This window comes from Eutrigla gurnardus (genome assembly GCF_963514095.1).
Source record: "Eutrigla gurnardus genome assembly, chromosome: 12".
NCBI classification, from domain to species: domain Eukaryota; kingdom Metazoa; phylum Chordata; class Actinopteri; order Perciformes; family Triglidae; genus Eutrigla; species Eutrigla gurnardus.
This window is the reverse complement of record NC_139926.1, coordinates 27,415,302-27,438,123: the sequence shown is the minus strand read 5'-3', so window position 1 is coordinate 27,438,123 and position 22,822 is coordinate 27,415,302. Positions and strand designations below refer to the sequence as shown.

Here is a 22,822-nt window from a genome sequence, read left to right as displayed (position 1 = left end):
GATTGGTCACATGAGGAAGACTCCGCCCCTTCCATAGCAGGTTAGGGGAACCCAGAGTTGACCAACCAATAGCTACAGGTCTCGGGTCTGAACGTCGTATTAACTACAAAGAAAACACTGCAGAGAGGATCATTAACGTAAGAAGGCTTTAATACGCAGCTTCACCATGCAGACGAGTCACGTACTCCAGTCTGACTCCAGAACACAAAGTGCCATTTCAACACGGCTTCCTCAAACACAACAAACGCTAAATCAATAAATACAGGATCTCTGTAAAACTACAAACAGGATCAAGGAAAGTCACAAAACTAAGAGATGAAATCCAGATGGGACGTCTGATCAACCTGGAGGGACGAGACGAGGAATGTTTGAGACATTTCGCTCCAATCTTTGCTCATTTGCAATGCATCCTGGTACATGTAGGCCCAACAATCAGCCCTGACGACATCCACGTAAAAGGTGAATTGTCCCTTTAAGTTCTTGTAATTACTTCTCAGCAACTAACCCTAGACGTGAAGTCATGTGACCTTTAAATCTTTACAAATTGAACATTTTAAAAAGCTGAAACTTACATGATGTGGACCCTGTTGGTCCAGGACCTGGTCTCCCCTGGGCTTCACTCTAACTCAGCCAGGCCTCTGCTCACCAGGGGCAGGTGAACCAGCTGCTGGTCCTCGTTGTACAGCAGCACTGTGAGCTCCGGTTCCTGGGCCTGAACACACCACAAGAAGCCACATGAACACCACATGAAGGAACCTGAACACACCACATGAAGGCTCCTGAACACACCACAAGAAGCCACATGAACACCACATGAAGGCTCCTGAACACACCACATGAAGGCTCCTGAACACACCACAAGAAGCCACATGAACACCACATGAAGGCTCCTGAACACACCACATGAAGGCTCCTGAACACACCACATGAAGGAACCTGAACACACCACATGAAGGAACCTGAACACACCACATGAAGGCTCCTGAACACACCACATGAAGGAACCTGAACACACCACATGAAGGCTCCTGAACACACCACAAACATCTGAGACCAAAGTGAAGCTTCTTTTAATTCACTACTTTTTGAAACCCCTAGCCGGTCACCTTTAGCAGCTTTCCTCTCACAGAACTTCATCTGAATTATTATCATTTTGAGTCTGTTCATTCTGGAAGCTTCTCTCCGTCTCCCTGCTGCAGTACCACTCTCCACCTGAACTGTTACTGATGCACTGACGGGGGCGCTGTCTTACAGAAAAAAGTCTTTTAAAACTCTGTTTAATGTGATATCTGTTTGCAGTAATCAAGTTAGCTGATCTAAGAAACAAAAACTTCCTGGAGGAGCTGACAACAGAACCAATAAAGATGACACCGAGTGTGACATCATCGCCGTGGCGTTTCTCACCACGACGGAGGCGGTGATGTTGCCGTGCAACATGTCGATCATGTCCATGGCCGCCTTCACGCTCCAGCCGGGGCTGTAGGGCAGCACTTCCTCCTGCCGGTTCACGCTCGGAGCCTTGAAGCCCGCCACCTTCACCTTCAGCGCCCGCGACGGGAACCGCAGCAGCTCGGCCGGCATCCGCCGCAGCCTGACAGGAAGTGACAGGATCAGAGTGCCGCGTCAGTTCGCCAGGTGTTAATGGGGCGAAACAAACGAGTAGTTAAACCGAGTATATTTCTGGGAACACCAATAAACACCTCTTACAGAGTCATGTGACCTGTGGAGGCTCGTAGTTAAACAGACCTGCTGGTGAGCAGCGTGTCGTCAGAGCCGAAGTCCACATGCTGGACCAGGATCTTGACAGGCTCCACGCTGCTGAACCTGATGAGCCGGGCCCGGTAGAACCTGCCATCACGGTACTCGGCCAGACAGGGACCTCCTGGAAACCACAAGCATGACGTCAGGTCTGCAGGTTCATCGTGGTCCCCCGAAGCCTGGACAGGAACCCTGGTCGGCTTTCTCTCCTGTAACTTCTATTCTGAGCTCTTCACCCTTCTTTACCAGCGGTTTTTAGACGAAGCTTTAACGCCTCATCATCACCCGCAAATAAAATACTTCAACGAGTTGGTCTTTTCTTAAATCTACGTTCTTTCATGAGCAGAACTCGTCTCGTCCTGTCAGCTGTTAAACACCAACACCAACAAAAGTGTTCAACGTAGAATATTTCAGATAAAATCACCTCGTGGGATCTTTTATTGGAAGTAAATCCCTCTAGAACCAGGAGCTGATCTAAATCCCTCTAGAACCAGGAGCTGATCTAAATCCCTCTAGAACCAGGAGCTGATTTAAATCCCTCTAGAACCAGGAGCTGAACCAGGAGCTGTTCTAAATCCCTCTAGAACCAGGAGCTGCTCTAAATCCATCTAGAACCAGGAGCTGCTCTAAATCCATCTAGAACCAGGAGCTGATCTAAATCCATCTAGAACCAGGAGCTGCTCTAAATCCATCTAGAACCAGGAGCTGCTCTAAATCCCTCTAGAACCAGGAGCTGATCTAAATCCCTCTAGAACCAGGAGCTGATCTAAATCCCTCTAGAACCAGGAGCTGATTTAAATCCCTCTAGAACCAGGAGCTGAACCAGGAGCTGTTCTAAATCCCTCTAGAACCAGGAGCTGCTCTAAATCCATCTACAACCAGGAGCTGCTCTAAATCCATCTAGAACCAGGAGCTGATCTAAATCCCTCTAGAACCAGGAGCTGATCTAAATCCCTCTAGAACCAGGAGCTGATCTAAATCCCTCTAGAACCAGGAGCTGATCTAAATCCATCTAGAACCAGGAGCTGATCTAAATCCATCTAGAACCAGGAGCTGATTTAAATCCCTCTAGAACCAGGAGCTGATCTAAATCCCTCTAGAACCAGGAGCTGATCTAAAGCCCTCTAGAACCAGGAGCTGATTTAAATCCCTCTAGAACCAGGAGCTTTTCTAAATCCCTCTAGAACCAGGAGCTGATCTAAATCCCTCTAGAACCAGGAGCTGATCTAAATCCCTCTAGAACCAGGAGCTGATCTAAAGCCCTCTAGAACCAGGAGCTGATCTAAATCCCTCTAGAACCAGGAGCTGATCTAAAGCCCTCTAGAACCAGGAGCTGATCTAAATCCCTCTAGAACCAGGAGCTGATCTAAATCCCTCTAGAACCAGGAGCTGATTTAAATCCCTCTAGAACCAGGAGCTGAACCAGGAGCTGTTCTAAATCCCTCTAGAACCAGGAGCTGCTCTAAATCCATCTACAACCAGGAGCTGCTCTAAATCCATCTCAGACCTACAAACTCTGGAGAAGTGAAAAAGGTGACAACATGCAAAACTAAAACCCTCTTCATTCACTTCTACTACCCTGGTTGACATAAAAAAGGTGACTGTAGCCAAAAGGTGACCAGTTTGCAGGTGTGCCATCTAGAACCAGGAGCTGATCTAAAGCCCTCTAGAACCAGGAGCTGATCTAAATCCATCTAGAACCAGGAGCTGATCTAAATCCATCTAGAACCAGGAGCTGATCTAAATCCCTCTAGAACCAGGAGCTGATCTAAATCTGATGAAAGAAGGACGTACATTTAATATTTTGTTTATAAATGAGTAACTGATGCCGATATGATGCCGACGCTGACTTGGAGGTGAACCGTTACCACAGTGGAAGCTGCCGAGTGGCTGCAGAGTGCTGATGTTGGCGTTGATCCGGTTCAGAGCTTGGTCCAGAGTCTCTCCGTCCACCTCGACGTCGGCCGTCCCCTCCAGAGGCCACAGGAACAGCTGTGGGGTCAGATTATCATGGTGATCTGATGTTAAATGTCCAAAATGACCCTGAAAGCCTAAAAAGGAGCTGCGGCTACTTCGAGGCGAGAACTTAAAATGACTTTATCGTATTATGTAGAAGCCGTTGTCGTGGTAACGGCCCCTCAGACACAGTGGATGTGGATCTTTTAATAAACACATCTGTCCGCTACTAAACAGACGTGTCCCGTCACTCAACAACTTCCTGTCCTCAGCTGCTCTCTCGGTACAGGTCTTCCTGAACCCAGGATGTTCTCACCTCGTTGGGGGTCCACAGGTGCTTCACCCTCACTTGAAAGGTCTCTCCCTCCAGCGGCAGGTTTGGGTCGATAAAGGGCCCCAACATCGGCTCCTCGGGGCCCCTCAGATCCTAGAGACACAACATCTGCATCACACTTCAGGCCCTTTCACACACAGTTCCTGGTACGTTGAGACCAGAGTACCTTGATGTCCAGGTCCCAGTCGTCCAGCAGGAGGGCAGGAGACATCACAGAGTGTCCCTGCAGAGAAACACATGTTCTGGAGTGTTGCATCTTGGGAAACATAAAAAATCAACAGGATCCAACAGACGGACCTTCTGGGCCGAGGCGGTCCGGTCCATGGAGGCGTGTTCGTGGTGACACAGGATCCTGTTGAGGCTCAGCCCGTCCAGGAAGAGTTCAACCGTGAGGAGTCCTCTGGGGTCGGCCGGCAGCTCCTACACACACACACACACACACACACACACACACACACACACACATTAACCCCCACCTTTAACAGTTCATGCAGGTGTGATTCCAGCAGTGTGACTCTACCATGACTTTCATGTCCACACAGCGGTTCAGCAGCAACTGCCTCAGGAACGCCACAGCATCCCGCTGCCACCTCCCACCAACCTGCACGCAGACAGACAGGCAGACAGACAGGCACCCTGTTACTCAGGGATGAACCCACACACAGACAGGCAGGCAGACAGACTGGGTCTTACAGGGCTGATGCTGTGCAGCTGGCAGGGCATACAGAGCTGAGGAACATCGTCACACAGCAGCTGGGGGTACACGTGGACCACCGGGATGTTCTCCACCAGGCCGTAGTCCACATACTGGACCTGCAAACACGCCACATGCAGGTTATAGAAGAAGCAGAACAAAACTATAAGGCCGCCGCAACCAGCTCCGTGGCAACCAGCTCTGCAACTTCCAGACCTTGACGTGTCCTCCCAGCAGCTCCAGCAGCTGCCCCCGATACCACAACATGTCCGGTCCGATGACGGAGCAGCCCAGCACCGACTTCCATGTGTAGGGCTTCTGCCTGGGCAACGTCTTCATGCTCTGATGGATCCGCTCCCGAAGCTGCTCCAGCTGACACTCTGACCCCCAGAAACCAGATCAGAGTCAGTCTAGATAGGAGCTCACATGAGACCAGACCAGACTATGTGGAGGAACCAGAGACTGTCTGTGGTCCCCCAGAGGTCTAGATGGTAGCTCACATTAGTCCAGAGACCAGACCAGACTAGAAACCAGAGACTGTCTGTGGTCCCCCAGAGGTCTAGATACACTCAACAAAAATATAAACGCAACACTTTTGTTTTTGCTCCCATTTTTCATGAGATGGACTTAAAGATCTAAAATTCATTCCAGATACACAATATTACCATTTCTCTCAAACATTGTTCACAAATCTGTCTAAATGTGTGATAGTGAGCACTTCTGCTTTGCTGAGATAATCCATCCCACCTCACAGGTGTGCCACATCAAGATGCTGATCTGACATCATGATTAGTGCACAGGTGTGCCTTAGACTGTCCACAATAAAAGGCCACCCTGAAATGTGCATTTCTTTTCTTTATTGGGGGTCTGGGGACTCAGAACCAGTCAGTATCTGGTGTGACCACCATTTGCCTCATGCAGTGCAACACATCTTCTTCGCATAGAGTTTATCAGATTGTCAATTGTGGCCTGTGGAATGTTGGTCCACTCCTCTTCAATGGCTGTGCGAAGTTGCTGGATATTAGTGGGAACTGGTACACGCTGTCGTATACGCCGGTCAAGCACATCCCAAACATGCTCAATGGGTGACATGTCCGGTGAGTATGCTGGCCATGCAAGAACTGGGACATTTTCAGCTTCCAAGAATTGTGTACAGATCCTTGCAACATGGGGCCGTGCATTATCTTGCTGAAACATGAGGTGATGTTCATGGATGTATGGCACAACAATGGGCCTCAGGATCTCATCACGGTATCTCTGTGCATTCAAAATGCCATCAATAAAATGCACCCGTGTTCTTCGTCCATAACAGATGCCTGCCCATACCATAACCCCACCACCACCATGGGCCACTCGATCCACAACATTGACATCAGCAAAGCGCTCACCCACACGACGCCACACACGCTGTCTGCCATCTGCCCTGAACAATGTAAACCGAGATTCATCCGTGAAGAGAACACCTCTCCAACGTGCCAGACGCCATCGAATGTGAGCATTTGCCCACTCAAGTCTGTTACGGCGACGAGCTGGAGTCAGGTCAAGACCCCGATGAGGACGACGAGCATGCAGTTGAGCTCCCCTGAGACGGTTTCTGACAGTTTGTGCAGAAATTGTTTGGTTATGCAAACCAATTGTTTCAGCAGCTGTCTGAGTGGCTGGTCTCAGACGATCTTGGAGGTGAACCTGCTGGATGTGGAGGTCCTGGGCTGGTGTGGTTACACGTGGTCTGCGGTTGTGAGGCCGGTTGGATGTACTGCCATATTCTCTGAAACGCCTTTGGAGACGGCTTATGGTGGAGAAATGAACATTCAATGCACGAGCAACAGATCTGGTTGACATTCCTGCTGTCAGCATGCCAATTGCACGCTCCCTCAATGCTTGTGGCATCTGTGGCATTTTGCTGTGAGACTAAACTGCACATTTCAGAGTGGCCTTTTATTGTGGGCAGTATAAGGTACACCTGTGCACTAATCATGATGTCAGATCAGCATCTTGATGTGGCACACCTGTGAGGTGGGATGGATTATCTCAGCAAAGCAGAAGTGCTCACTATCACACATTTAGACTGATTTGTGAACAATGTTTGAGAGAAATGGTAATATTGTGTATCTGGAATGAATTTTAGATCTTTAAGTCCATCTCATGAAAAATGGGAGCAAAAACAAAAGTGTTGCGTTTATATTTTTGTTGAGTGTAGTAGCTCACATTAGTCCAGAGACCAGACCAGACCATGTGGAGGAACCAGAGACTGTCTGTGGTCCAAACAACAAGGTCTCTGCTGTATTTACGTCTAGATGACCTTATTTGGAGTGTTGGTGGAGCAGCTACAATGTTAGCGTAGCCTAGCACCATCAACCAGACTCCATTCAGAAAACCAGCGTTTTAACAGTAGTTATCTTGTGGTCTTGCAGACAGACCTAACAAAGCATGACTCAGCACTTTTTACTGATCACCATCATGATGGAGTTATTTCAGCATCCTTTTCATCTGGTTATTGATATTAAATTAGGTGCAGCAGCAGTATAAAGAAGTTAGACGATGTGCTCTTGTGTGAACCTGAATTTGGTGTTCTGGTGAAAATGACACCGTCATCTCCAACGGCAGAAACCCTGATCTGGATGTGACCGAGGCACGGCAGCTCTGGGGGGCTGTACAACCGAGTCTTCACCTGCACACACACACACACACACACACACACACACACACACACACACACACACACACACACACACACACACACACACACACACACACACACACACACACACACATACACGTTTTATATTTGTATTTAAACAGAATCCAATGGGATATAGAGAGTGTGAGTTCACCTTCTCAGCAGACATGAAGGTTCGGGGGGCTGGTTTGGGAGTGGGGACCACCGAGGGGGAACCAATGGGAGAAGGCGCTGAGGGAGTTTTGGACTCCGACTCGCCGCTAGAGTCCGTGGACTTGATCTCGCTCCCCGGAGACTGTGCATCAGTTTCTGGGGGTTTTTCAATGACGGCATCTCTGCAAGAGAGGAAAGAAGAGGAAAGAAACATCTTGTGAAACATATATATGAATCAGATCTTTGTCACTGCAGAACCTTTTGTTTTGTTTATTCAGAACTTCTGGTGTGTTTTAATGTTTATGAGCATGAAATCCTAAAATCCTAACCACACACACACACACCTTGGCTTTCGTTCCCGGAGCGCGAGGCCCTCGCTGGCCAGGAAGTCTGCCATGCTGATGAACTGTCCCATCTTGTTGGAGCAGAAGAGAGTGACGGGAACCGGACGCTCAGCGCTCAGCTCCTGGACAACAAGACAGGAGAGAAACAAGGTCAGCAACAAAGTGGAGAGCAAACTGTTCATGAACTGACAAGAGGACGACCTTGATGGTGACGACTGCCGAGGCTTTGGTCAGGTAGTAGGAGATCAGGTCGCAGGCCGTCGCCGTCCAGGTGGAGCGGCCTCCTGCTGGCCTGGACGAGAGGAGACATGAGGAAGGACAGAAAGCAGAATCCAGAGTCTGAGTCTGCTTCACCAGTCTGGTGTACGGTATATACAGGCTCCTCCACCTTCTCCAAGTCACATTCAAGCACTTTCCAAGCATTTCCAGGTGTATTTCCATGCTTTTCCAGCACCTTCCAGCTGTGGTAAACTCCATATTTGTACCAATCCAATGGTCAGTATTCAGTCTACTTATGATGTCACTTGTTCATCACATTAAATGAGATGTTATTGTCCTCTAAACAACCAACATGATGTTTGGAGACAGCTTTTTACAGAAGGACCACAAATGAAAGGAAAACTAATTCCACTAACAGATCCACAGAAATATAATCACCAACTATTTTCATCATCTGTTCATCATCAAAAGCAGGGGTCCCCAAACTTTTTCCTGTGAGGGCCACATAACTTTTCCCTTCTCTGATGATCCTTCGATGTCGGCTCTTCCTATCATTGTGAAGCAGAATTCACCAAGCGTTGGATTGTTCACCCACTAATAGGGAACGTGAGCTGGGATTAGACCGTCGTGAGACAGGTTAGTTTTGAGCCAGTTTGTAACAGAAAAAGTTTGACGATCGCAGGGGTGCCTAAACGTTAAAATGTATTGTTTTCCAGAAAGCCACACATAACCAAATAACCCTCTCTGGGTTCTTCACAGAAAAAAGTCAGAAAAAAAAGAATAACACTATTAATGAAATCAATAATAATCAAATAACCCTCTCTGGGTTCGCCTGGACTTTGCAAGTTTCGTGCACCGCGCAGGCTCGCGCAGGCACACCTCCCGTCTCGCCCACCGGCGCAAGTGGGAAAGAGGGAGGAGAAGAAGGCGTGAGTGGGAGACGAGGAGGAGACGAGGCGTGGACTGGGATTAATACAGCCGATTCAGATCTTCACCAATCAAATGAGCTCCTCTCCTCACCTTTAATGCGTTAGGGGAGGTTCAGTGTAAGATCCGTCACTTGACAACCCGATGACAGAAGCAGCGCCGCCGCTCCCACCACGCGCATCACGCGTAGACCAGGTTGGAGCTGGCGGGCTTTCAGCGCAGTCTCGGCGAGGCTTTTTGCCACGAAACTTCCGCTACGCCAAGCTGAATCTGTGACGCCTCCCCCTGCTGCGCCGCCACACCCATCTTGGCGCAGGCGATCCACCAAACTGCCAAACTGACGGTGCGCAAGGCTGCACGGGTCGAAACTTGCACTGCGCCGGCTGCGCCACCCTGCGCCGGCTGCGCCGCCCTGCGCCGGTCTACGAAACTAGGGCCCATACAGTGCATGACTGCACTGTATATGAAAAAAAAAAATCAAAATGCATCTCTGGTATTGTTCAGGGGGCCGGGCCAAATGTGGAGGCGGGCCGTATCCGGACCGCGGGCCGTAGTTTGGGGACCACTGATCAAAAGTCATTTTTCATAAAGAAATGTCAGAAAATGCTGTTTTCAGTCCCTCAAATATGGAGATCTTCTTTCCTCTGTTCTATCATAGATGTCATCACATATAAAACACATTTCAAGACCTTTAGTCTAAATCCAAGCACTTTTCCAGCACCCGTACAAACCCTGTATATTATATAAATGTGTCATTATGACTCCATCAGGCTGTACCAGTTAAAACCGAAGTGCTCCATCAAAGTGTTTAAATACATGGTGATAGTTTCCTGGAGGACTGAAAACAGTGATATTAATGATAGGTTCTATGGAGGGTGTGTTTGTTCGGACACGGAGTGTGTGTGTGTGTGTGTGTGGTTACCTGATGTCAGTGAGACTGCACTCCAGAGCCAGAGAGCCTGTCAAGGAGGACGGTAGGGGTCGCAGGTCGCTGACGTGGAGCTTCACCACGTTGCCATGGTCACAGCGCATCACCTGTCAGCCGCCAGGAGACACGGCAGCGTTACCAAACAGCCTTTACTGACTGAACTCATGTTCTCTCCGGTACGACGGGACACACCCGGTGCTTTTCACACTATGTCATTACAAAACAAACAAACTAATGCAGAGATCCAAACCGCCGTCCCACCTCCGCCATCTCACTGGATGTGACATCAGAGCAGATCCGTCCTCGCTCCCAGACGCCGCCCACCTGAGCAGCACAGTACATGTCGGCCTTCCACGCCACCTCCTGGGCCTCGCTGAGGGAACACGCCTTCTTCACCAGCTCACACATCCTGACACAAAGACATCATCACACATCGCCAGCAGAGACAATACAACAACCAACCTCTGCTCTTCTGCGACACATATAAGATGTTTGTTAGCCGCTGACCGTTTGAGCTGAGAGTCGTACTGCGTGAACTGGACGTAGAAGCTGCTCGGCGAGTTCACGTGACTGACTCGGACCTTCAGGTCTTTGAGTTGTTGGGGGATCTTCAGGTGAGGCTGGACCTCCAGTGGCTCCTCATCCTGCTCTCCGGGGTGGAGGTTTTGGTCCGAGGCATCGCCCTCCGTGGACAAGCCGAGGTCCAGTGGGGGGTCCCAGATGGCGGACTCGTTACCAGCACCAGGCTCCAGTCTGCAGAGGGAAGGAGGAGTCAGAGGAGGAGATGGTGGGTCAGTGAGGGAGGAGACACAGGTGGAATGGAAGACAAAGAGGATATGTTCAGGGTCAAAAGGAGGAGCAGTTTCCTCCACAACTACATTTATGAATCTATAAATCAGCACTATGGTCTTACAACACCGTTCACAGTACTAGTTCCCGCTGCAACAATGTGTGTCGTCTTCTTTAAATGGTGTAGAACAATCTATTTGTAATCTCTTTCCTGAGCTCGTTGCTGAAGCCTCACCCGTCTCTGAAGCAGGCCAGCTGCTCTCGGACCAGCAGCTCAGCGATGTTCTCCAGCGGTCCGTTCAGGCCGCTGGAGAACAGTTGTACCGGCAGAGGCTTCGTCTTGGGGACTGTTCCTGGAGGGAAGACAACACACACAGACCACAACACCAGTTCAAACCACCAAAGGTAGCCTCCGACCCAGGCAGAGACATGTCTGCAAACACACACACACACACACCTGCAGCCACAAGAGTGACCAGTTTCTGCTGAGCCAGGCTGATGAACCTGCTGCTGCAGGCTTCACTCCACGTCTGTCCATCCAGAGGAAGCACGTCTGATAAACAGCAGTGGATGGCCTGCACAGCACAGACACGTATCCCATAAACATGTAGGAAACAACACAGCAGAGGAGACACGTATCCCATAAACATGTAGGAAACAACACAGAGGAGACACGTATCCCATAAACATGTAGGAAACAACACAGCAGAGACACGTATCCCATAAACATGTAGGAAACAACACAGCAGAGACACGTATCCCATAAACATGTAGGAAACAACACAGCAGAGACACGTATCCCATAAACATGTAGGAAACAACACAGCAGAGACACGTATCCCATAAACATGTAGGAAACAACACAGAGGAGACACGTATCCCATAAACATGTAGGAAACAACACAGCAGAGGAGACATGTATCCCATAAACATGTAGGAAACAACACAGAGGAGACACGTATCCCATAAACATGTAGGAAACAACACAGAGGAGACACGTATCCCATAAACATGTAGGAAACAACACAGCAGAGGAGACATGTATCCCATAAACATGTAGGAAACAACACAGAGGAGACACGTATCCCATAAACATGTAGGAAACAACACAGCAGAGACACGTATCCCATAAACATGTAGGAAACAACACAGCAGAGACACGTATTCCATAAACATGTAGGAAACAACACAGCAGAGGAGAAACGTATCCCATAAACATGTAGGAAACAACACAGCAGAGACACGTATTCCATAAACATGTAGGAAACAACACAGCAGAGACACGTATCCCATAAACATGTAGGAAACAACACAGCAGAGACACGTATCCCATAAACAGGTAGGAAACAACACAGCAGAGACACGTATTCCATAAACATGTAGGAAACAACACAGCAGAGGAGAAACGTATCCCATAAACATGTAGGAAACAACACAGAGGAGACACGTATCCCATAAACATGTAGGAAACAACACAGCAGAGACACGTATCCCATAAACATGTAGGAAACAACACAGCAGAGGAGACACGTATCCCATAAACATGTAGGAAACAACACAGCAGAGACACGTATCCCATAAACATGTAGGAAACAACACAGCAGAGACACGTATCCCATAAACATGTAGGAAACAACACAGCAGAGACACGTATCCCATAAACAGGTAGGAAACAACACAGCAGAGGAGACACGTATCCCATAAACATGTAGGAAACAACACAGCAGAGACACGTATCCCATAAACATGTAGGAAACAACACAGCAGAGACACGTATCCCATAAACATGTAGGAAACAACACAGCAGAGACACGTATCCCATAAACATGTAGGAAACAACACAGCAGAGACACGTATTCCATAAACATGTAGGAAACAACACAGCAGAGACACGTATCCCATAAACATGTAGGAAACAACACAGAGGAGACACGTATTCCATAAACATGTAGGAAACAACACAGCAGAGGAGACATGTATCCCATAAACATGTAGGAAACAACACAGCAGAGACACGTATCCCATAAACATGTAGGAAACAACACAGCAGAGGAGACATGTATCCCATAAACATGTAGGAAACAACACACCAGAGGAGACACGTATCCCATAAACATGTAGGAAACAACACAGCAGAGGAGACACGTATCCCATAAACATGTAGGAAACAACACAGCAGAGGAGACACGTATCCCATAAACATGTAGGAAACAACACACCAGAGGAGACACGTATCCCATAAACATGTAGGAAACAACACAGCAGAGGAGACACGTATCCCATAAACATGTAGGAAACAACACAGCAGAGGAGACACGTATCCCATAAACATGTAGGAAACAACACAGCAGAGACACGTATCCCATAAACATGTAGGAAACAACACAGAGGAGACACGTATCCCATAAACATGTAGGAAACAACACAGCAGAGGAGACATGTATCCCATAAACATGTAGGAAACAACACAGAGGAGACACGTATCCCATAAACATGTAGGAAACAACACAGCAGAGACACGTATCCCATAAACATGTAGGAAACAACACAGCAGAGACACGTATCCCATAAACATGTAGGAAACAACACAGCAGAGACACGTATCCCATAAACATGTAGGAAACAACACAGCAGAGACACGTATCCCATAAACATGTAGGAAACAACACAGCAGAGACACGTATTCCATAAACATGTAGGAAACAACACAGCAGAGGAGAAACGTATCCCATAAACATGTAGGAAACAACACACCAGAGGAGACACGTATCCCATAAACATGTAGGAAACAACACAGCAGAGACACGTATCCCATAAACATGTAGGAAACAACACAGCAGAGGAGACACGTATCCCATAAACATGTAGGAAACAACACAGCAGAGACACGTATCCCATAAACATGTAGGAAACAACACAGCAGAGACACGTATCCCATAAACATGTAGGAAACAACACAGCAGAGACACGTATCCCATAAACAGGTAGGAAACAACACAGCAGAGACACGTATCCCATAAACATGTAGGAAACAACACAGCAGAGACACGTATCCCATAAACATGTAGGAAACAACACAGCAGAGACACGTATCCCATAAACATGTAGGAAACAACACAGCAGAGACACGTATCCCATAAACATGTAGGAAACAACACAGCAGAGACACGTATCCCATAAACATGTAGGAAACAACACAGCAGAGACACGTATCCCATAAACATGTAGGAAACAACACACCAGAGGAGACACGTATCCCATAAACATGTAGGAAACAACACACCAGAGGAGACACGTATCCCATAAACATGTAGGAAACAACACAGCAGAGGAGACACGTATCCCATAAACATGTAGGAAACAACACAGCAGAGGAGACACGTATCCCATAAACATGTAGGAAACAACACACCAGAGGAGACACGTATCCCATAAACATGTAGGAAACAACACAGCAGAGGAGACACGTATCCCATAAACATGTAGGAAACAACACAGCAGAGACACGTATCCCATAAACATGTAGGAAACAACACAGAGGAGACACGTATCCCATAAACATGTAGGAAACAACACAGCAGAGGAGACATGTATCCCATAAACATGTAGGAAACAACACAGAGGAGACACGTATCCCATAAACATGTAGGAAACAACACAGCAGAGACACGTATCCCATAAACATGTAGGAAACAACACAGCAGAGACACGTATCCCATAAACATGTAGGAAACAACACAGCAGAGACACGTATTCCATAAACATGTAGGAAACAACACAGCAGAGGAGAAACGTATCCCATAAACATGTAGGAAACAACACACCAGAGGAGACACGTATCCCATAAACATGTAGGAAACAACACAGCAGAGACACGTATCCCATAAACATGTAGGAAACAACACAGCAGAGGAGACACGTATCCCATAAACATGTAGGAAACAACACAGCAGAGACACGTATCCCATAAACATGTAGGAAACAACACAGCAGAGACACGTATCCCATAAACATGTAGGAAACAACACAGCAGAGACACGTATCCCATAAACAGGTAGGAAACAACACAGCAGAGACACGTATCCCATAAACATGTAGGAAACAACACAGCAGAGACACGTATCCCATAAACATGTAGGAAACAACACAGCAGAGACACGTATTCCATAAACATGTAGGAAACAACACAGCAGAGACACGTATCCCATAAACATGTAGGAAACAACACAGAGGAGACACGTATTCCATAAACATGTAGGAAACAACACAGCAGAGGAGACATGTATCCCATAAACATGTAGGAAACAACACAGCAGAGACACGTATCCCATAAACATGTAGGAAACAACACAGCAGAGGAGACATGTATCCCATAAACATGTAGGAAACAACACACCAGAGGAGACACGTATCCCATAAACATGTAGGAAACAACACAGCAGAGGAGACACGTATCCCATAAACATGTAGGAAACAACACAGCAGAGGAGACACGTATCCCATAAACATGTAGGAAACAACACAGCAGAGACACGTATCCCATAAACATGTAGGAAACAACACACCAGAGGAGACACGTATCCCATAAACATGTAGGAAACAACACAGCAGAGACACGTATCCCATAAACATGTAGGAAACAACACAGAGGAGACACGTATCCCATAAACATGTAGGAAACAACACAGCAGAGGAGACATGTATCCCATAAACATGTAGGAAACAACACAGAGGAGACACGTATCCCATAAACATGTAGGAAACAACACAGCAGAGACACGTATCCCATAAACATGTAGGAAACAACACACCAGAGGAGACACGTATCCCATAAACATGTAGGAAACAACACAGCAGAGACACGTATCCCATAAACATGTAGGAAACAACACAGAGGAGACACGTATCCCATAAACATGTAGGAAACAACACAGCAGAGACACGTATCCCATAAACATGTAGGAAACAACACAGCAGAGACACGTATCCCATAAACATGTAGGAAACAACACAGCAGAGACACGTATCCCATAAACATGTAGGAAACAACACAGCAGAGACACGTATCCCATAAACATGTAGGAAACAACACACCAGAGGAGACACGTATCCCATAAACATGTAGGAAACAACACAGCAGAGACACGTATCCCATAAACATGTAGGAAACAACACAGCAGAGACACGTATCCCATAAACATGTAGGAAACAACACAGCAGAGGAGACACGTATCCCATAAACATGTAGGAAACAACACACCAGAGGAGACACGTATCCCATAAACATGTAGGAAACAACACAGCAGAGGAGACACGTATCCCATAAACATGTAGGAAACAACACACCAGAGGAGACACGTATCCCATAAACATGTAGGAAACAACACAGCAGAGACACGTATCCCATAAACATGTAGGAAACAACACAGCAGAGACACGTATCCCATAAACATGTAGGAAACAACACACCAGAGGAGACACGTATCCCATAAACATGTAGGAAACAACACAGCAGAGACACGTATCCCATAAACATGTAGGAAACAACACAGCAGAGACACGTATCCCATAAACATGTAGGAAACAACACAGCAGAGGAGACACGTATCCCATAAACATGTAGGAAACAACACAGCAGAGGAGACACGTATCCCATAAACATGTAGGAAACAACACACCAGAGGAGACACGTATCCCATAAACATGTAGGAAACAACACAGCAGAGGAGACACGTATCCCATAAACATGTAGGAAACAACACACCAGAGGAGACACGTATCCCATAAACATGTAGGAAACAACACACCAGAGGAGACACGTATCCCATAAACATGTAGGAAACAACACAGCAGAGACACGTATCCCATAAACATGTAGGAAACAACACAGCAGAGACACGTATCCCATAAACATGTAGGAAACAACACAGAGGAGACACGTATCCCATAAACATGTAGGAAACAACACAGCAGAGACACGTATTCCATAAACATGTAGGAAACAACACAGCAGAGGAGACACGTATCCCATAAACATGTAGGAAACAACACAGCAGAGACACGTATTCCATAAACATGTAGGAAACAACACAGCAGAGGAGAAACGTATCCCATAAACATGTAGGAAACAACACAGCAGAGGAGACACGTATCCCATAAACATGTAGGAAACAACACAGCAGAGACACGTATCCCATAAACATGTAGGAAACAACACAGCAGAGACACGTATCCCATAAACATGTAGGAAACAAACCAGAGGAGACACGTATCCCATAAACTTGTAGGAAACAACACAGCAGAGGAGACACGTATCCCATAAACATGTAGGAAACAACACAGCAGAGACACGTATCCCATAAACATGTAGGAAACAACACACCAGAGGAGACACGTATCCCATAAACATGTAGGAAACAACACAGCAGAGACACGTATCCCATAAACATGTAGGAAACAACACAGCAGAGACACGTATCCCATAAACATGTAGGAAACAACACAGCAGAGACACGTATCCCATAAACATGTAGGAAACAACACAGAGGAGACACGTATCCCATAAACATGTAGGAAACAACACAGCAGAGACACGTATCCCATAAACATGTAGGAAACAACACAGCAGAGACACGTATCCCATAAACATGTAGGAAACAACACAGCAGAGACACGTATTCCATAAACATGTAGGAAACAACACAGCAGAGACACGTATCCCATAAACATGTAGGAAACAACACAGAGGAGACACGTATCCCATAAACATGTAGGAAACAACACACCAGAGGAGACACGTATCCCATAAACATGTAGGAAACAACACAGCAGAGGAGACATGTATCCCATAAACATGTAGGAAACAACACAGAGGAGACACGTATCCCATAAACATGTAGGAAACAACACAGCAGAGACACGTATCCCATAAACATGTAGGAAACAACACAGCAGAGACACGTATCCCATAAACATGTAGGAAACAACACAGCAGAGACACGTATTCCATAAACATGTAGGAAACAACACAGCAGAGACACGTATCCCATAAACATGTAGGAAACAACACAGCAGAGACACGTATCCCATAAACATGTAGGAAACAACACAGCAGAGGAGACATGTATCCCATAAACATGTAGGAAACAACACAGCAGAGACACGTATTCCATAAACATGTAGGAAACAACACAGCAGAGACACGTATCCCATAAACATGTAGGAAACAACACAGCAGAGACACGTATCCCATAAACATGTAGGAAACAACACAGCAGAGACACGTATCCCATAAACATGTAGGAAACAACACAGAGGAGACACGTATCCCATAAACATGTAGGAAACAACACAGCAGAGACACGTATTCCATAAACATGTAGGAAACAACACAGCAGAGACACGTATCCCATAAACATGTAGGAAACAACACAGCAGAGACACGTATCCCATAAACATGTAGGAAACAACACAGCAGAGACACGTATCCCATAAACATGTAGGAAACAACACAGCAGAGGAGACATGTATCCCATAAACATGTAGGAAACAACACAGAGGAGACACGTATCCCATAAACATGTAGGAAACAACACAGCAGAGACACGTATCCCATAAACATGTAGGAAACAACACAGCAGAGACACGTATTCCATAAACATGTAGGAAACAACACAGCAGAGGAGACATGTATCCCATAAACATGTAGGAAACAACACAGAGGAGACACGTATCCCATAAACATGTAGGAAACAACACAGCAGAGACACGTATCCCATAAACATGTAGGAAACAACACAGCAGAGACACGTATCCCATAAACATGTAGGAAACAACACAGCAGAGACACGTATCCCATAAACATGTAGGAAACAACACAGAGGAGACACGTATCCCATAAACATGTAGGAAACAACACAGCAGAGGAGACATGTATCCCATAAACATGTAGGAAACAACACAGCAGAGACACGTATCCCATAAACATGTAGGAAACAACACAGAGGAGACACGTATCCCATAAACATGTAGGAAACAACACAGCAGAGACACGTATCCCATAAACATGTAGGAAACAACACAGCAGAGACACGTATCCCATAAACATGTAGGAAACAACACAGAGGAGACACGTATCCCATAAACATGTAGGAAACAACACAGCAGAGGAGACACGTATCCCATAAACATGTAGGAAACAACACAGCAGAGACACGTATCCCATAAACATGTAGGAAACAACACAGCAGAGACACGTATCCCATAAACATGTAGGAAACAATGCAAACGGGCCTTCGGGGACATATTTTATATTTCATTTTTTAAATATTTTATTTAGTTTCACATCTAAGTGTGTGAAATAGAACAATATTATATAAAAATGTGATGGAAAAAATGGCATCAGAGTTAATTTGAACAGTCTATTTTGTTTGCTTGTGTTCACCAGATCCACCCGTCGCTCCTCCACAGTCCAAATATGGTCACTTCCTTCACTGGTTGTAAAAATAAGAATCCAAGCTGGCCAAAATGCTGAACTTGAGACTTTAAAACCACAGTCCACAAAGGGTGACATCACCATGACGACGTCCACTTCTTACATACACCACAGACTGCACGCCGCTGTTAACCAGCCAACCTACCGTCAGCAGCCAGTGTTTCCCCTAGAATTTTTTTCAGGCCCGGTGGTACCCACCGAAAAACCCCTAAACAGACGAGACGCGTGGGATGGTGTATTGGTTGGATTAAGTCAGGTGGCACAGCAAGCAGTCTGCAATTCTGCAATTATTATATTTGCATTCAACATTTTTGTTCAACCAGAGTGTATTCAAGGTTTTCAAGGATTCAAGGAGAGAGTGACTTATTAAGGTGTCGGTTGATGGAAATGATCCAAAATTAGGGGCCGGAAAAATATGGCTTGAAAATGAGGAGCATCACATTAATAGCTACAGATACTGTGAAACACTACAACGACATATGAGTGCATATATTGTCTTATTTTATCAAGTAAAATATAAGTTATAGGTTTACTCAACAGCTTATAGTTCATAGAAATTCAGGTAGAAATAGGTTAACTCAGAGTTCCACAGCTTATCAAAAACAATCCTTATTTTATTAACATAGGCTGCCTAAGGGCGGGATCAGTAGCGTGCCTCGGCTCCAGCCCAAACGGGCTTTGGCCCGTTAGCCGGTTGTACATACGTCATCACGTCCTAATACTACACACGCATGGCTTGATGTTGTTTTGAAGGAGCGCCGTTTCTGCATTTATTTCTCGACAACACTCGACCTGCATCAGCGAATGTGCGCACGAGCGGATCTGTGCGAGCAGGCAGCGCGAGGAAAGCGGATTCTGGACGGAGACACACAGCAGCATTTTTCCGGTACCGGTCCGGTTCCGGTACCGGTCCGGTTCCGCTCACACCACGAGTCTGAAGAGTGCAACAGCTTATCAAAATACAGTGACAACTCCGTGTTTCAAAGTAGAAAGCGACATCGTGGTGGTTTAACGAGGCAGAGCGGCATCAGAACAACATCAAGCGCGTAAAGTACACGAAGAAGAACGTAGCGGGAGCGCTAGGCCTGGATTGTTGCGGCCGCGCGTCTTGCGGAGCAAGTCTGCTGTGCTGCGCGGAGGCGCTCCTAGTGTAAATGATTATTGATTTATGAATGAATTGATAGGTGGCTTATTTTTGGCGTATTGATTTTTTTTTTGTACAATAGTAGGGGAAACACTGGCAGCCATCAGCTGAGAGTCCCTGCATGAACCCACCTACCGGGTTTCTATCTGCAGCAGACATCACCATCTAAGGATGACCCTAGTACCATCAGTGAGGTGATAAGAGTTGAGCTGTACCAGCGTTGGCAATAAGGCAAACATCTTTATTATTGTAAAAGGCTGATTTCCAGCAGGGGTAGGTGGTGTCGAGTTCTCACCCTGGAAGGAAGCGCAAAGAACTCATCCTTGATCTTCCTCAAGTCGCTGACCGACAAGATGTTCTTATTGCCGAAGTCAACATACTGCACCTCCACCTTTCTGCTCCCTGGATGACCTACACACACACACACACACACACACACACACACACACACACACACACACACAAGTAATATATATTATAGTTTTTATAATTTATATATGACTAAATGGGGGAACAATGTGACGGCAGATCTTAAAGGGTTAAAAATACATTTTCTTTTCCATTGCAGCTCAACTTTAACTGCAAATCTTAGAATTCATGTGATTTGACTCAAATTCATCCAGAGGCAAGAAGTGACTGAAGATGCATCTTTGTAAAAAAAAAAAAAGAGTCACAGGCTGAGCTGAATGCAAATACGTCTCCATAGAAACGGCTGGTAATCAGCGAGCGTACAGTTTTCATGAACTGATAAGGTTAAACCACTACTGAATTACACTAATAAGCAATATTCAGTCATGTGACACACACTGACCTGTGACCTGAGCTCGGTACCACAGCTTGTCCTCATAGCGGGCGACACAGGCCTGCTCCATCACAGGACAGTAGATGCTGAGCTCATCTTCCCCGGCGGCCGGCGGCGCATTGTAACAGTCCTGCAGCTTCGCTGACAGCAACACAAACTCCATGTTGTCCACCTGTCGGAGAGACGGGAGGCGACGTGGCAACACAAAGTTTCATCCCTGGCATTATTCTACACATATACATACATCTTTATATCTATGAATCTCGTACCAGCTGGATGTAGAAGTCAGCAGGGTTGTTGATGTGGGACACCACAGCATTGAGCTCCGTGTTGATCTTGGGATATTTAGGAGAGTAGTACTGCAGAGGCCTCCTGCCCAACTTCACTGGAGAATAAAACCTTTTTGGAGGAGAGCAGAGTTCAGTCCATATTCACACATTACATTAAATATTTAACTACACCAAATAAACACTGTGATAGGCTGAATTCTTCCTGGTGATACCTGGCCACTTCGATGAAGACCAGGTACTCTCTGACAGAGATGGGCACGTCGCTGGACTGGCCCATGGGGGCTTTCCTCAGGTCCACCAACAACGAGTCTCGGTCCTGACCCAGAGGACGCATCTCCACCGCCGCAGACCCGACCACGCTGGCGAACTCAGCCTGCGCCTCTCTGCTCCAGCCCTTCGTCTGAACACACAGCGCTCACGTCACAACTCATTAGGTCCTCATATCGGGACTCAGTATCGACAAGTACTCAAATAACGTATTTGTACTCTCAATATAACCGAAAAGGTTATTAAACAGCCCCGATAACGATCTCCAAGATCAGATCGGGACATCATTTTAAGAAACAAGAAAAGAGAACCATTTAAAAAGAACATCTCAGACACTGAAGCTAAAAGAAGGTGGTAAACTGTTTTCCTTGCTGTGCAACCCTCAGTGTTGAAAACAAGCTTAGCTTTCGGTTTGTGGATGACCTGTTGTCCAATCAAGTGCTTATTACCACAATAGTTTGGTTTCTCGTGACGTCTCAGTGCTGCATCGCAAACACGCTAAATTCAGATGGATGGCAGGAAGTGAAGTCTGAAAAGGAAACGTTTTTTTTAGAGTACCAAAGGTTGTCGTCCATAAAGGTGAGAAATGTAAAAGCTCACAGAACAACGCCGTAAAAAGTGGATTTTAAATCTACGTCTGCAGGTCTGAGGGTCGCTCTGCCATCAATCGAGAACGCTCGTGTTCTCCGCTGCTGGGGCAGTCCAGGCACCAGCTGCCTTCGTCCCCCTAAGTTCAGACTTCGGGATGCCCGGTGCGGTGCGTGGGCCCGTCTCGGGCTCCCCCCTCCTTCCTTCCTTCCCCGGCCCGAGTGCCCGTCTGGCCCGCATGAGTCGGGCGCAGCTGCCGGTGGACTACCCGTCTCCGTGCTGACCGCGTTACGCGTACGCAAGTCCGATGGTGCCGCTCTAGCGGGGGAAACGAGGGCAGCGTTGACGGTCGGGGTTCGGCGGGTCGCGTCGGCGGACCCTCCTCCTCCGCCTCGGGGTACCCGATGCCTCAGTCCCTCGCTCCAGAAAACTCACTCATCTTCATGAGGTACGGG

At 46.8% G+C, this 22,822-nt stretch overlaps 1 protein-coding gene across 1 annotated transcript in view; it reads right to left on the bottom strand.

The window, feature by feature from the left end:
• Positions 1-224: 224 nt before the first annotated feature.
• rnf17 (ring finger protein 17) overlaps positions 225-22,822 on the bottom strand; it is a gene marked incomplete at its 5' end in the record, with an annotated part of 29,890 nt that continues 7,292 nt past the window's right edge. The window contains 24 exons of the mRNA XM_084023171.1: positions 225-344; positions 573-712; positions 1,405-1,591; positions 1,747-1,882; positions 3,627-3,750; positions 4,031-4,141; positions 4,215-4,271; positions 4,346-4,468; positions 4,569-4,649; positions 4,742-4,861; positions 4,959-5,122; positions 7,302-7,413; positions 7,577-7,757; positions 7,920-8,041; positions 8,121-8,211; positions 9,988-10,100; positions 10,255-10,402; positions 10,501-10,746; positions 11,018-11,135; positions 11,240-11,357; positions 20,716-20,831; positions 21,232-21,394; positions 21,492-21,621; positions 21,725-21,912. Coding sequence (XP_083879297.1) covers positions 617-712; positions 1,405-1,591; positions 1,747-1,882; positions 3,627-3,750; positions 4,031-4,141; positions 4,215-4,271; positions 4,346-4,468; positions 4,569-4,649; positions 4,742-4,861; positions 4,959-5,122; positions 7,302-7,413; positions 7,577-7,757; positions 7,920-8,041; positions 8,121-8,211; positions 9,988-10,100; positions 10,255-10,402; positions 10,501-10,746; positions 11,018-11,135; positions 11,240-11,357; positions 20,716-20,831; positions 21,232-21,394; positions 21,492-21,621; positions 21,725-21,912 — 3,045 coding nt within the window. The 3' untranslated portion in view covers positions 225-344; positions 573-616. The remainder of the gene's footprint in view (positions 345-572; positions 713-1,404; positions 1,592-1,746; positions 1,883-3,626; positions 3,751-4,030; positions 4,142-4,214; positions 4,272-4,345; positions 4,469-4,568; positions 4,650-4,741; positions 4,862-4,958; positions 5,123-7,301; positions 7,414-7,576; positions 7,758-7,919; positions 8,042-8,120; positions 8,212-9,987; positions 10,101-10,254; positions 10,403-10,500; positions 10,747-11,017; positions 11,136-11,239; positions 11,358-20,715; positions 20,832-21,231; positions 21,395-21,491; positions 21,622-21,724; positions 21,913-22,822) is intronic.